Source organism: Poromitra crassiceps (assembly GCF_964638095.1).
Source record: "Poromitra crassiceps genome assembly, chromosome: 13".
NCBI lineage: Eukaryota > Metazoa > Chordata > Actinopteri > Beryciformes > Melamphaidae > Poromitra > Poromitra crassiceps.
Window position 1 is genome coordinate 48,137,795 of NC_139644.1, and position 12,500 is coordinate 48,150,294.

At 49.6% G+C, this 12,500-nt stretch overlaps 1 protein-coding gene across 1 annotated transcript in view; it reads right to left on the minus strand.

Moving 5' to 3' along the window:
- Window positions 1-12,500, minus strand: part of LOC310788609 (neurabin-2-like) — an 84,947-nt gene that overhangs the window by 27,908 nt on the left and 44,539 nt on the right. The window contains exon 8 of the mRNA XM_083650136.1: window positions 2,874-3,006. Coding sequence (XP_083506262.1) covers window positions 2,874-3,006 — 133 coding nt within the window. The remainder of the gene's footprint in view (window positions 1-2,873; window positions 3,007-12,500) is intronic.

Consider the following 12,500-nt stretch of genomic DNA (forward strand, 5'->3'; position numbering starts at 1 on the left):
AAGGTCCACAGGTTGTGCCTCAGGTACAGGTTCAGACTCGGCGAGGGGCAGGTCCACAGGTTGTGCCTCAGGGCCAGCAGACTCGGAGGCCCCCTGCGGGGGGACGGAGCCGATCTGCAGGCAGCGATTGAACTTCCCAATGAGACGGTTGACAGTCCTCTCCAACTCGTTAACCCTCTTGGAGACACACTGCCACTCCTGGGTCCTGCAGGGAGCGCTACCCAACCGTACAAATCTTTCGGCTGGACACGTAGAGTCTTGATCCACTGAGAGTGCCACGGGCCGGCGAGCGGTGGGACCACTTACTGGACGCCGGGAGCAGGAGGAGAGGTAATGCCCGGCTCGACCACAGTACAGGCAGCTCCGGGTGTCCAAACGGCGCTGCCTCTCCTCTGGTGTGATGCGAACCCTGCCGGTCAGATCACGGTACAGATGGCTGCTGGTACAGATGTCGGCCGGCTGCCCCTGCTCTGGGATGACGCGAACTCCCCCCCAGAATATGCCCTTAGCAGCTGGAGGCGGCCGAGAGGCAGAGCTAGAAGCAGGTCTGGAAGGTCTGGAAACCTCCGGAACGACGGCGCGCTCGGAAGCTGGGGCAGGAGGGGCAGAAGGCTGCGGAATGGCACCCTGGGGGCCTAGCCCGTCGAGACGATCTAGCCTGCTCGCCAGGAGGGCGAGCTGATCCTGGGCAGTGGAAGCTATATTCTGGATTGTGCTAACCAGGAGGGCGTCCCGATCATCGGCCTTGGAAACCAGAGCCTGGATTGTGCTAACCAGGCGGGCGTCCCGATCATCGGCCCTGGAAACCAGCGCCTGGATTGCTTTTTCCTGCTGGGCAATCAGCTCAAGTATTGTCGGCAAGTCTCCGAACGTGATGGGACGAGTGGAGACATCAGGATGAGTGGAGATATCAGGATGAGTGGAGATATCCAGCTGAGACTGCGGAATGACGCCCTGGGGGCCTAGCTCGTCGAGACGATCCAGCCGGCCAACCAGGAGGGAAGCCTTGAAAGCTGCCTCCCTCTGGCCGTCGAGCACGTCCCGAAGGATGTCATCGAGGAGCGCCTGCTCCCGTTGCATCTCCGCGAGTCGAGTGCCCAGGCCAGAAATAGTAGAAATCAGTGCTGGCAGGGAGGTGTCGCCTGGTGGACTGCCTGACGTGGCCGGCGGGGAAACTGGGGTCTCGGGAGCCTCCTCCTTGACTGGCGGAAGTGTGTCCGCTGGATCCGCTTCAGAGTGATTGGGGGCCTCCTCCTTGATTGGGGTGAGAAATTTGCCCGCTAGATCCATTTCTGAGTGATTCATACTGTCAGGATCGGGGTTAGACGTGTGGATCTATTCGCGGGTAGTTGGTGACCACGGGAAACTTGGTAGGTCTGGGGAAGCTGGGGTGTTGTGGAACTTGGTAGCTTGATGGCTGGGGCTGAACTGTTCGAGGTTTTGGGAACGGTTGCAGAGAGATTGCAGAAGTTGCTGGTTGCAGGAATTGCAGGTTGCAGACGTTGCTTGAGATTGGTATGATCCTAGTTTAGATTATGAATCACTGGCCAGAGCCTGCCGGAACAGGCCTTTATAGATCCGAGCATGACACCACCTGTGCTATGACATCATACCGTTTGTGACATCATCAGAGACATGACATCACCTGTGCTATGACATCACTAGCGAAAGGCATGAAAGACACTTATGAACCATGACATCATCAGTGATCGATGACATCATAGTCGGAATGACGACGTCAAAGTAGGAATGATGACGTCATCCTAACAGTGTGTGTGTGTGTGTGTGCCACTCTGTTAGCACTGTTAGCTAGCCTGATGCCATGTGTGTGTGTGTGTGTGTGGCACTCTGTTAGCACTGTTAGCTAGCCTGATGCCATGTGTGTGTGTGTGTGTGCCACTCTGTTAGCACTGTTAGCTAGCCTGATGCCATGTGTGTGTGTGTGTGTGTGCCACTCTGTTAGCACTGTTAGCTAGCCTGATGCCATGTGTGTGTGTGTGTGTGTGTGTGCCACTCTGTTAGCACTGTTAGCTAGCCTGATGCCATGTGTGTGTGTGTGTGTGTGTGTGTGTGTGTGTGTGTGTGCCACTCTGTTAGCACTGTTAGCTAGGGGACTGTTGTGGTGTCATTGTGGGTGTGTGCATGTGTGTGTGTGTGTGTGTGTGTGTGTGTGTGTGTGTGTGTGTGCGCGCGTGTGTATGGCGCCATATCAAAGTCAATATTCAAGGACACACGCGCAGCAACGTGTGTGTGCCTGCGTGATTAACATAGGCAATTTTGTCAGGCGCGCACACGCACGCGCACTATGACGTGCGCAAACTACATCACGTGTGACAACAAGCTGCGTAGTGTAGCTACTTACAGACAAAACTACAAATTTTGAACTGGATGAAAATAAAACATGGAAATAGAATAAGATAGAAGCTAAGTACGCGAGGCGTTCATGTACGCGGACTGTTGTGCGCGATGCAGATACACTTCCGGTGGCGAAGTATCAAAAACTGTGAATGCGTGTGTGTGTGAACGCGTAACGAAATTTCTCCAACATTGGCCACACGTGTACACGCTGTAAGTAGCTATGCTGCGCAGCTTGCTGTCACGTGTGATGTAGTTTGCGCACGTCATAGTCTGCGTGCATGTGCGCGCGTGACAAAATTGTTCTATTATCTTCATGCGTGCGTTTATGCATGCGTTTGCGAAAAACGCATAAACATTACGTGTAAAATTACGCGTGTGCGTGCGTGTGTGTGTGTGTGCGCGCGTGTGCGTGTGTGCGCGTGTGTGTGTGCGCGCGTGCATGCGTGTGTGTGTGCGCGTGCGTGTGCATGTGTGTGTGTGTGCATGTGTGTGTGTGTGTGTGTGTGTGTGCACACCTTTCTCCAGCTCCACGGGGAACAGGTCCAGCCTCTCGACCCTCTTCTCCAGCTCGTACTCGGCCGAGGCGGCCATAGGGTCCACGTCATCATTACGCCGGTCGTACTCCTCGTTAGAGTAGGTGGTGAACACCTGCGCACAAGGTCACACAAGGTCAAAGGTCAGAAAACCTCCCTTTGTACCTCCGCTGGACTTAGCTCTTAGTTGAGCCCTCTCAGAAAGAACCATGTCTGCAGTCTGCACTGAAACCACAGGGGATCTCACACCGTTCCCTGAGGAACGCCTTCAGATACTCCCAGGGGCCTCACACTGTTTTTCAACGTCCATAGCAATATGTTTTGGATTGAAGATAGTGACGGTCAACACTTTTACAACCTTTTATTTAGTTCTTGGAAGTAGGGCAGAAAAAAAGATAGAAATGTGGTCATAATTGCAAATATGGCCTACGGCAATTTTAAAAACGCAAGAGGCCCAATATTTGTTAAAGGTGAAATGTGTCAAAATACCATTTTAAATGAAATATTGTGACGCTGCAGAGATGTCCCGGCCTATACCTCATATTCTACAGACTTCAGAAAACATTTTTGTTTGGTACAGATCCCCGCAAAAGTCACACTTCCTGATTGGAACACTGGGACGCTTCAGGGGCAGGATTTACTGAAGCTGGTAGTCTCTCTATCACTCTATCTCCCTCTATGTTCTTTTCCCATCCTCTCTCTCTCCCTCTCTTTCTGTCTGTCTCCCAAGGGACCATCGCCGTGGTCACGTGCCCTCGTTTCCATGGCAACCACAGGCTTGCTCAGCGTGAGTTTCACACCCGAACTGACTTGCTCTATCACTCCCTCAGAGAGACAGAGAGAGAGAAAGAGAGAGAGAGAGAGAGAGAGAGAGAGAGAGAGAGACAGAGAGAGAGAGAGACAGAGACAGACAGAGAGAGAGAGAGAGAGAGAGAGAGAGAGAGACTAGTATTATAGACACTACTAGATTAGCCTTCCATCTCATTCTATTCAGAAGCAGAGCTGAAGCTGCGCTGAACAGAAGCTGAGTGTCACATTAAACCGGTCCCACTCACACAAGAAGCACTCTCTTTCTCCTCAGCGCCTCGCTTGGCGCTTCCTTGTCGCGCCCACAACTTGTATTGACTTCATGCCTGGCAGCTTCACGTTTCATGGTTGGAAAATAAACAGAATCCTGAATGATTGCTTCAGCTCAGCTTCAGCGTGGCTTGAGTGTGGCACGCATGCGGCTGGTGTGAAGTCTGTCGCCTGTTAACAAGGACGCCCAAATGAAAGTGCATGGCTTCAGCGTAGCTTCAGCGTGGCTTGAGCATTGCTTCGGCGTAGGGTGTGAACGGGGGCTTACTCTCACATCCCTCAGAACCCAAAGCTCACAAGTCAAAGCTAAAGAAGGAAAACAAACAAACATCCCAGTTTCACTCTGAAGCTAAAAACAGAAGGAGCTAACCCTGGTCTGAACCTGGCCGGCTAATCCAACAGGCTAAGGGCTCAATTAGCCTGACAGCTAGCTAAGTGTCCCACTGCTAACTGGATAAACACTGCTCTCTCACTCTCTCTCTCTCTATCTATCCCTCTCTCTCTCACTCTCTCTCTCTCTCTCTCTATCCCTCACTCTCTCTCTCTCTCTCTCTCTCTCTATCCCTCTATCCCTCACTCTCTCTCTCTCTCTCTCTCTCTCTATCCCTCCCTCCTTTACCCTCGGCTTTCATTTTCTATCAGACTCAGCGTGACATCACGAGTCACGACAACAAAAAGGCACTTCTGGGTGCCACTGCAGCAGAAACTAGTATGAAATAAAGCTGAAAAGGTGGACCAAACAAAAGTTAATATCTCAAAAACTAAACATCACAAGCTTATATTTTGACCCAGAAATGTGTTAAAGCCATTTTGTTTACCAACATCCTGATCCCTCGTACCCTTTTCAGATCAATGTCTAACCAGAGTGATTCCCAGGTTGATGTTGTGTTTGAAAGGGTTAACCCACGTTGTCTGATAGAGACACTGCATGAAATAGGCCACGCCCATCACGGGGGAAAAGCTAATTTCATTTCCACACACCAGCGTCATTTTCCTTGAATTAAACATAGCTAAAAGCTGTTGTGTGGTGGGGCTGCGCAGACAACAAATGTAAAAAATCGCCAGTTAAAGTTTTTTTGAACTCCTGAGCAAAACAAGGAAGCCATTGAGAATTGGCGGGAAGAAAAATGTGGATCTAGCTGTCAAGGAAGTAAGTTGGAGTGTTCATCTTCCGTATATACAATCTTTTTGTGCAACACGCAACCATGCACGCGACATAGGAGAACGCCAGGATTGGAGGGGGGGTTCTGTTTTCCCCCGTCTTGGGCGTGGCTTCTGAATGATGACGCGTTACGCAGTGTCTCTATCGGTCTGGACAGCAGACAACCGCAGCGGCCAAAATTCTGCAGGCAAGATGGCCACCTAACCTGGCACAATTTCTAGCCAATAAACTAACTAATAACTTGGCCAATAAGTATGTAACATACAAAATAAAACAAACGGTAGTGTCTTCATTTGCTGTAGAATGCATAGGATATGTACCTGGTTCGTTAAACTCACATTCCGGGAATAACATTAACGTAAAGGCCTAAACATGGTCGTCCGTCAGAGCCTCGCCCCGCCCTCCCCGTATGATGGCGGGTGGAGCGCCGTCCTACAGGGAGGGGGCCCCGTTGGCTGACGGGGGCTGCTCGAAAATGTGACTTCACGGCGACGATACGTGCGTGACGTCAGCTGCAGGAGAGTTGTGACTGGCCGTTGCCCTGGCTCATCGTCGTAAAGTCGCATTTCAAAGCATGATGTTAGATTATAACGAACTAGTTGTGTGGCTTAGCCTTCCCAAATGTTGAGCGTCGTTTTTTAGAATTTAATACATAGAATTGGGAACGTTACATTCAATTTCATTCAGACTGCCTGGCACACAATCTCCGCCATTTTCACACGGAGCTTCCACAGGAGGGAGGGAGGGAGGGCGTAGTGGCGTCCGAGCATGTAGGGCTAGCTGGCACGGCAGATGGCGAGACGGCTCCAATTCGAGGCGGACGGACGACCATGTTTAGGCCTTAAGTGGCACGAGGCTCGTAGAGCCTGGCTCTCCTAGAACCCACTCTCTTAGCGCCAGAACACACTCGATTTGGGGGCGGAACACGCCAGGATTGGCCAACGCCAACTCCAGTGCCCAGAACTGTCAAATCAAATGCTACGCTATGGCCCGCCTCTCAAGCCTCTTTCATCTCAGACAGGCAGTATTTTCAGTCTGATACGTTACCGTCCCTCTCCTCCTTTAAAAACACCGGTGTGGAAACCAGCAGCTTGGTTGTTTATCTCTTCTTCCACCCATTTGTCAACAGTAAGTCTGCCAAATAAATTAAAATTAACAATAAAACAATCAATTTAGCATCAGCGCTGTAAGCTAGATGCTGCTTTCTGCACAGCTGTTTGTTACAGTTAACTCATGTGATGATGAGCATATCAGCTGTTTGTTACAGTTAACTCATGTGATGATGAGCATATCGGCTGGCTGACGTCTGGCTGACTCAACGAGGACTATTTCTTGTCTCGGACGAACACACACGGCAAAAAGTTTGTTATTTTGAGCGCAAATGGCCCCAAAATATGAACACCATATGTTTATAGCTTGTATTTTGTTGGTAACTGTTAAATAATTGCAATATTACACTCGAGCGTGTACTTCACCGTGGTTAAAGTACACCCTCTCGTGTAATATTGCTTAAATCTAGCAATGAGTCCTGATCCCCAATTATCCTGCTTATCACACGGCTACTTACTACAGAAAGCTACGCTAACGTAAACGGTACATACTACAGAAAGCTACGCTAACGTAAACGGTACATACTACAGAAAGCTACGCTAACGTAACCAGCTACTTACTACAGAAAGCTACGCTAACGTAAACGGTACTTACTACAGAAAGCTACGCTAACGTAACCGGCTACTTACTACAGAAAGCTATGCTAACGTAACTGGCTGTCGTGATTGAGCTAACATTTTCCAGACTTCTTTCTGCAGGTTGATATGACTGGAGTGATTCTCCAGAGCCTGTCAGAATGGCAATGGTCTGCTATACAGAAATAACAAATAATAAATAAATAATAATAATAGAATGCCGTGACTGACCAATCAGAATCAAGTATTATCTTTCTATCTCTCCCCCCTTTCTCCCTCTGTCTCTCTCTCTCCCTTGGGTGTGTTATTTCAAACAAAGCTCCACTTTGTGACTCTTATCAGTCAACTTCCCTTGTGTGTGTGTGTGTGTGTGTGTGTGTGTGTGTGTGTGTGTGTGTATGTTTGTGTGGTTTAAGGAAAAACACACACCCAGCAACATTCCAAAATCTTTTTATAGCCGTACAGAGGTAGCCTTGTTTACAGCATGGCCGACACCAGTTTGTGTGTGTGTGTGTGTGTGTGTGCGTGCATGCGTGTGTGTGTGTGTGTGTGTGTGTGTGTGCATGCATGCGTGTGTGTGTGTGTGTGTGTGTGTGTGTGTGCGTGCGTGGGTGTGTGCCTGTGTGTGTGTGTGTGCATGCGTGTGTGTGTGTGTGTGTGTGCGTGTGTGTGTGCATGCGTGTGTGTGTGTGTGTGTGTGTGCGTGTGTGTGTGTCTGTGTGTGTGTGTGTGTCTGTGTGTGTGCGTGTGTGTGTGTGTGTGTGTGTGCGTGTGCCTGTGTGTGGGAGTGTGTGTGTGCGTGTGTGCATGTGTGTGTGAGTGCAAAAAGTTGCACTTGAACACACTGCAAAGACTACACACTAGGGATGTCACGATACTAAAATTTCTACTTCGATACCGATACCCAGGAAAATATCGATACTCAATACCATTTTCGATACCACGTGGCAGGATGACAACACATCAAGAGGCTTAAAAAATAAACAAAGACAGATGGACGGACAGATGCACGCTTCTCCATAATCTAGGCCTGATAAAACTCATTAGAAACTTTGACCTTACACAGCAGATTACACCTGCTCTAGTCATCAGCCTATCAGAACACAACAGATTACCCCTGCCTTAGTCATCAGCCTATCAGAATACTTTGAACTCGTTGAAGCAAAAGATACCCACCAATGACAGGGAGGGAGAAATCAGTGCTATGTTTGATTTTTCATTAAGAGAAAGCACGAGGGAGGTACGGTGGTGCAGTGGTAAGCACTATCGCCTCACAGCTCGAAGGTCGTGGGTTCGATTCCCACCTGGGGATGAGGTGAACGCTGAAGGAATGCGTGCACGTCCGCATGTCCTCGAGTGCCCACCGCCCGGGTGGGGTCGGCAAAAGGGCCTTTCTGTGTGGAGTTTGCATGTTCTCCCCGTGCCTCCCGGGGGTTTCCTTCATATAGGAACCCCCTTCACAAAAACATGCAATATCCTGGTTGCTAGTGTGGTTCCTCCTCTGGTCGTGAAGGGCGCCTGTTCAGAAGGAGGGGAACTGGTTGGAATAGCGTGAACCTCCCACGTGCTATGTCCTACCGGTGAAGCTTCCTCTGTCAGGTGAAAAGAAGCGGCTGACTGACTGCCCATGACTGACTGCCCATGTCTCGGAGGAAGCATGGAGCCAGTCTCGGCTCTCCCCAGACCGGCAGAGGGTGGAGCAGCAACCAGGATTGAGAAATCAAATGAGCACTAATGGGGGATAAAATGGGATAAAAAATCGGGGGGGGGGGAAAAAGAGAGAAAGCACTGCTGATATTGATACAGTTGCAAATGAGTATTGTATCCGTTTCAAATTTTTAGTATTGATACTTATCAATACTATCGATACCTGTTGCAAATGAGTATTGTATCCGTTTCAAATTTTTAGTATTGACTTTTATCGATACTATCGATACTTTTGACAACCCTACTACACACATTACATTACGTCATTTAAATGGTAAATGGCCTGCATTTATATAGCGCTTTACAATCAGTAGGTACATTCACCCATTCACACACCGATGGTGGCAGGCTACCACGCAGGGTGCTGGCACACCATCAGGAGCAATTTGGGGTTCAGTATCTTGCCCAAGTACACTTTGACATGCAGACTGGAGGAGCCGGGAATCTAACCACCGACCTCTTTTATCCAAAGCGATTAGTGGACAACCCGCTCTACCTCCTGAGCTACAGCCGCCCCTTTTAGCAGATGCTTTTATCCAAAGCAATAAGTACGGTAGTGAAATCAACTGTTCAACACAGTCTGCACCAGCTAACTGTTCAACACAGTCTGCACCAGTTAACTGTTCAACACAGTCTGCACCAGCTAACTGTTCAACACAGTCTGCACCAGCTAACTGTTCAACACAGTCTGCACCAGCTAACTGTTCAACACAGTCTGCACCAGCTAACTGTTCAACACAGTCTGCACCAGCTAAAGCCCAATTTATGCTTCGTCTGCCGACACTTTTGAAACGGTCGCCGACAGAAATGAGGACTTGAGTCGACACTTTCAAGTGTCGGCGAGCAGCAGTGTCTGATACCTGGTGAAATGTCTAGTGTCGCTGACTACTTCATAGTATCGCGCAAGTCTGATTGGCTATATAGACGGCACGCGCTTGACTTCCTTGTTTTGGTTTTCACTCAATTGAAATGAATGAACGTGTCCCCGCTATTTTTATCAGCCTGTCCTTGATGTATGACTTCGTGAAAATCACAAAGAACATTGTGCATTTCCCAGAGAGAGCGGAGGTGAGTTGTGTGGTTGTGTGTCGTTTATATGCGGCTGCAGTCAAGTACGTTACATCTAGCCTCCGAGGTGGTTTCACTGTGCGTTCCCTCTCTTCTCTTGGCTGTCTGCTTATAGCGTTCGAGTGTCACGTGACCGTTGAACGAGGCGAACATTCACTGAAGTATAAATGCAACACCATGAAAGACACTTTCTTTTTCGTCTGCGACCATGTGCTGAGCGACACTTTATAATAAGTATAAATTAAGCTTAACACATTAAGTGCCAGAGACGGACTAATTCGTCTTACATAATCCAGCGCTTAAGTGCCAAGGACGGACTAACTCGTCTTACATAAAGATTTTTTTTTTTTGACAGTGGGACATCAATCAACCCCTTTTACATCTTCGAGATAAGTATTTGCAGCAAGAGCATGTGTGTAATCTATTTTACCGACCACTAAGTGGCGACAGAGACCGAGAGAAGTCACAGCCACGGGACCCAAAAGCCACAAAAGCAGCCGCCTCGCCCGGACACACACACACAGAACGGACAGAGATCCCTTCCCCCCAGAGCCGCGCAGCAACGCGCGAACACACACACACACACACACACACACACACACACACACACACACACACACACACACACACACACACCGCGGAAGCAAGCCATTCAAGGAAATGGCGACGCGATTTTACAGTAATCCATATCCATTTCAGACTCGTCTTGCCCGACAGGCAAGCAGGCAGGCAGGCACGCAGACAGACAGGCAGGCAGCACAACGCGCTTCTGACACGCCCGCTGAAGCCAGGAGGAAGGAGGAGAAGACACACGGAGGGAGGAGTTTGAATGAGAGGGGTGTTTCCTGTTGTTATGGAGGAAATTACTGTTCAAAACTATTGTTTAGAATGTCTGACGGTCTTACTGATGCCAAAAATGAATGGTTAAAGTGACTGTTTCACAAAAAGCCATTTATCTCTGAATAAATTTCCAGACGCTGAAACCATGCTGTACTCAACGGCTAATATCTACATAACTACTAACTCTGCAAACTAACTCTTTTAGACAGAGAAAGCACACATTCTATTAGTTATTTTTAGATGATTGATGTTCATGAATTCTTAACAGAAAATAATCCTCGGCTGTTCTAAAATGAGCCAGAATCGTCAAAAACACCCCTGGCACAACTTACCTACAGGAATGAAAACATGGCTGGCACCCAATGTGTTAACTGTTCAACACAGTCTGCACCAGCTAAGAGTTTTTTTTAGGGAGTAGTAGCATTAGTTGAAAGAATACTTAGGAATAAGTAGCATTGGTTGAAAGTTGCTTTTTTTAAGAAGCGCCCAGGTGTAGCCTGAAGAGGCGTGTTCTTAGTGAAAGATGGGCAGTGATTGGGCCGTTCTGACAGAAGGGGGGAGCTCGTTCCACCATTGTGGCACCAGGGACGAGAAGAGTCGTGAACTAGCACGCACGTTCTGTGCCTGCGTGAGACCTAGGACTGTGCCTATACAAAGCTACATGAAAGAGCGTTTACTTGCCATTTTAACACCACACTCTCGCTCTCTCCTCGCACGGTTTTCCTCGGTGGGAGGGACTAAGACGCAAGGACAAGATGCAAGTGAGCTAAACGTGGATGCGATGCAATTAAGAGAAATGGGACGCACCCATAGGGGCGGAGTTAACCTGATGAGTGACATCTGTCGTCTTGATGATTAATAATAAGTCCCCCTGCCATTAACTGTAGAAAGAGATGGACAGAGTGAGTGTGACATCACCCATTGCTTTGTGGGCTCATGTTTTGAAGCCTCTAATTTGGCGTTTTGGCCGCTGCCATCTTGTTTTTTTTGGTTTCGTGAGACCAGGGGTGTGTCCTCAGCAGCTTACAGTGTGAGACCAGGGGTGTGTCCTCAGCAGCTTACAGTGTGAGACCAGGGGTGTGTCCTCAGCAGCTTACAGTGAGACCAGGGGTGTGTCCTCAGCAGCTTACAGTGAGACCAGGGGTGTGTCCTCAGCATCTTACAGTGAGACCAGGGGTGTGTCCTCAGCAGCTTACAGTGAGACCAGGGGTGTGTCCTCAGCAGCTTACAGTGAGACCAGGGGTGTGTCCTCAGCAGCTTACTGTGAGACCAGGGGTGTGTCCTCAGCAGCTTACAGTGTGAGACCAGGGATGTGTCCTCAGCAGCTTACAGTGTGAGACCAGGGATGTGTCCTCAGCAGCTTACAGTGTGAGACCAGGGATGTGTCCTCAGCAGCTTACTGTGACCAGGGGTGTGTCCTCAGCAGCTTACAGTGAGACCAGGGGTGTGTCCTCAGCAGCTTACTGTGACCAGGGGTGTGTCCTCACCTCAGCAGCTTACAGTGAGACCAGGGGTGTGTCCTCAGCAGCTTACTGTGAGACCAGGGGTGTGTCCTCAGCAGCTTACTGTGAGACCAGGGGTCTGTCCTCAGCAGCTTACAGTGAGACCAGGGGTGTGTCCTCAGCAGCTTACAGTGAGACCAGGGGTGTGTCCTCAGCAGCTTACTGTGAGACCAGGGGTGTGTCCTCAGCAGCTTACAGTGTGAGACCAGGGGTGTGTCCTCAGCAGCTTACTGTGAGACCAGGGGTGTGTCCTCAGCAGCTTACAGTGTGAGACCAGGGGTGTGTCCTCAGCAGCTTACTGTGAGACCAGGGGTGTGTCCTCAGCAGCTTACAGTGTGAGACCAGGGGTGGTGTCCTCAGCAGCTTACAGTGAGACCAGGGGTCTGTCCTCAGCAGCTTACAGTGAGACCAGGGGTGTGTCCTCAGCAGCTTACAGTGAGACCAGGGGTGTGTCCTCAGCAGCTTACTGTGAGACCAGGGGTGTGTCCTCAGCAGCTTACAGTGTGAGACCAGGGGTGTGTCCTCAGCAGCTTACTGTGAGACCAGGGGTGTGTCCTCAGCAGCTTAC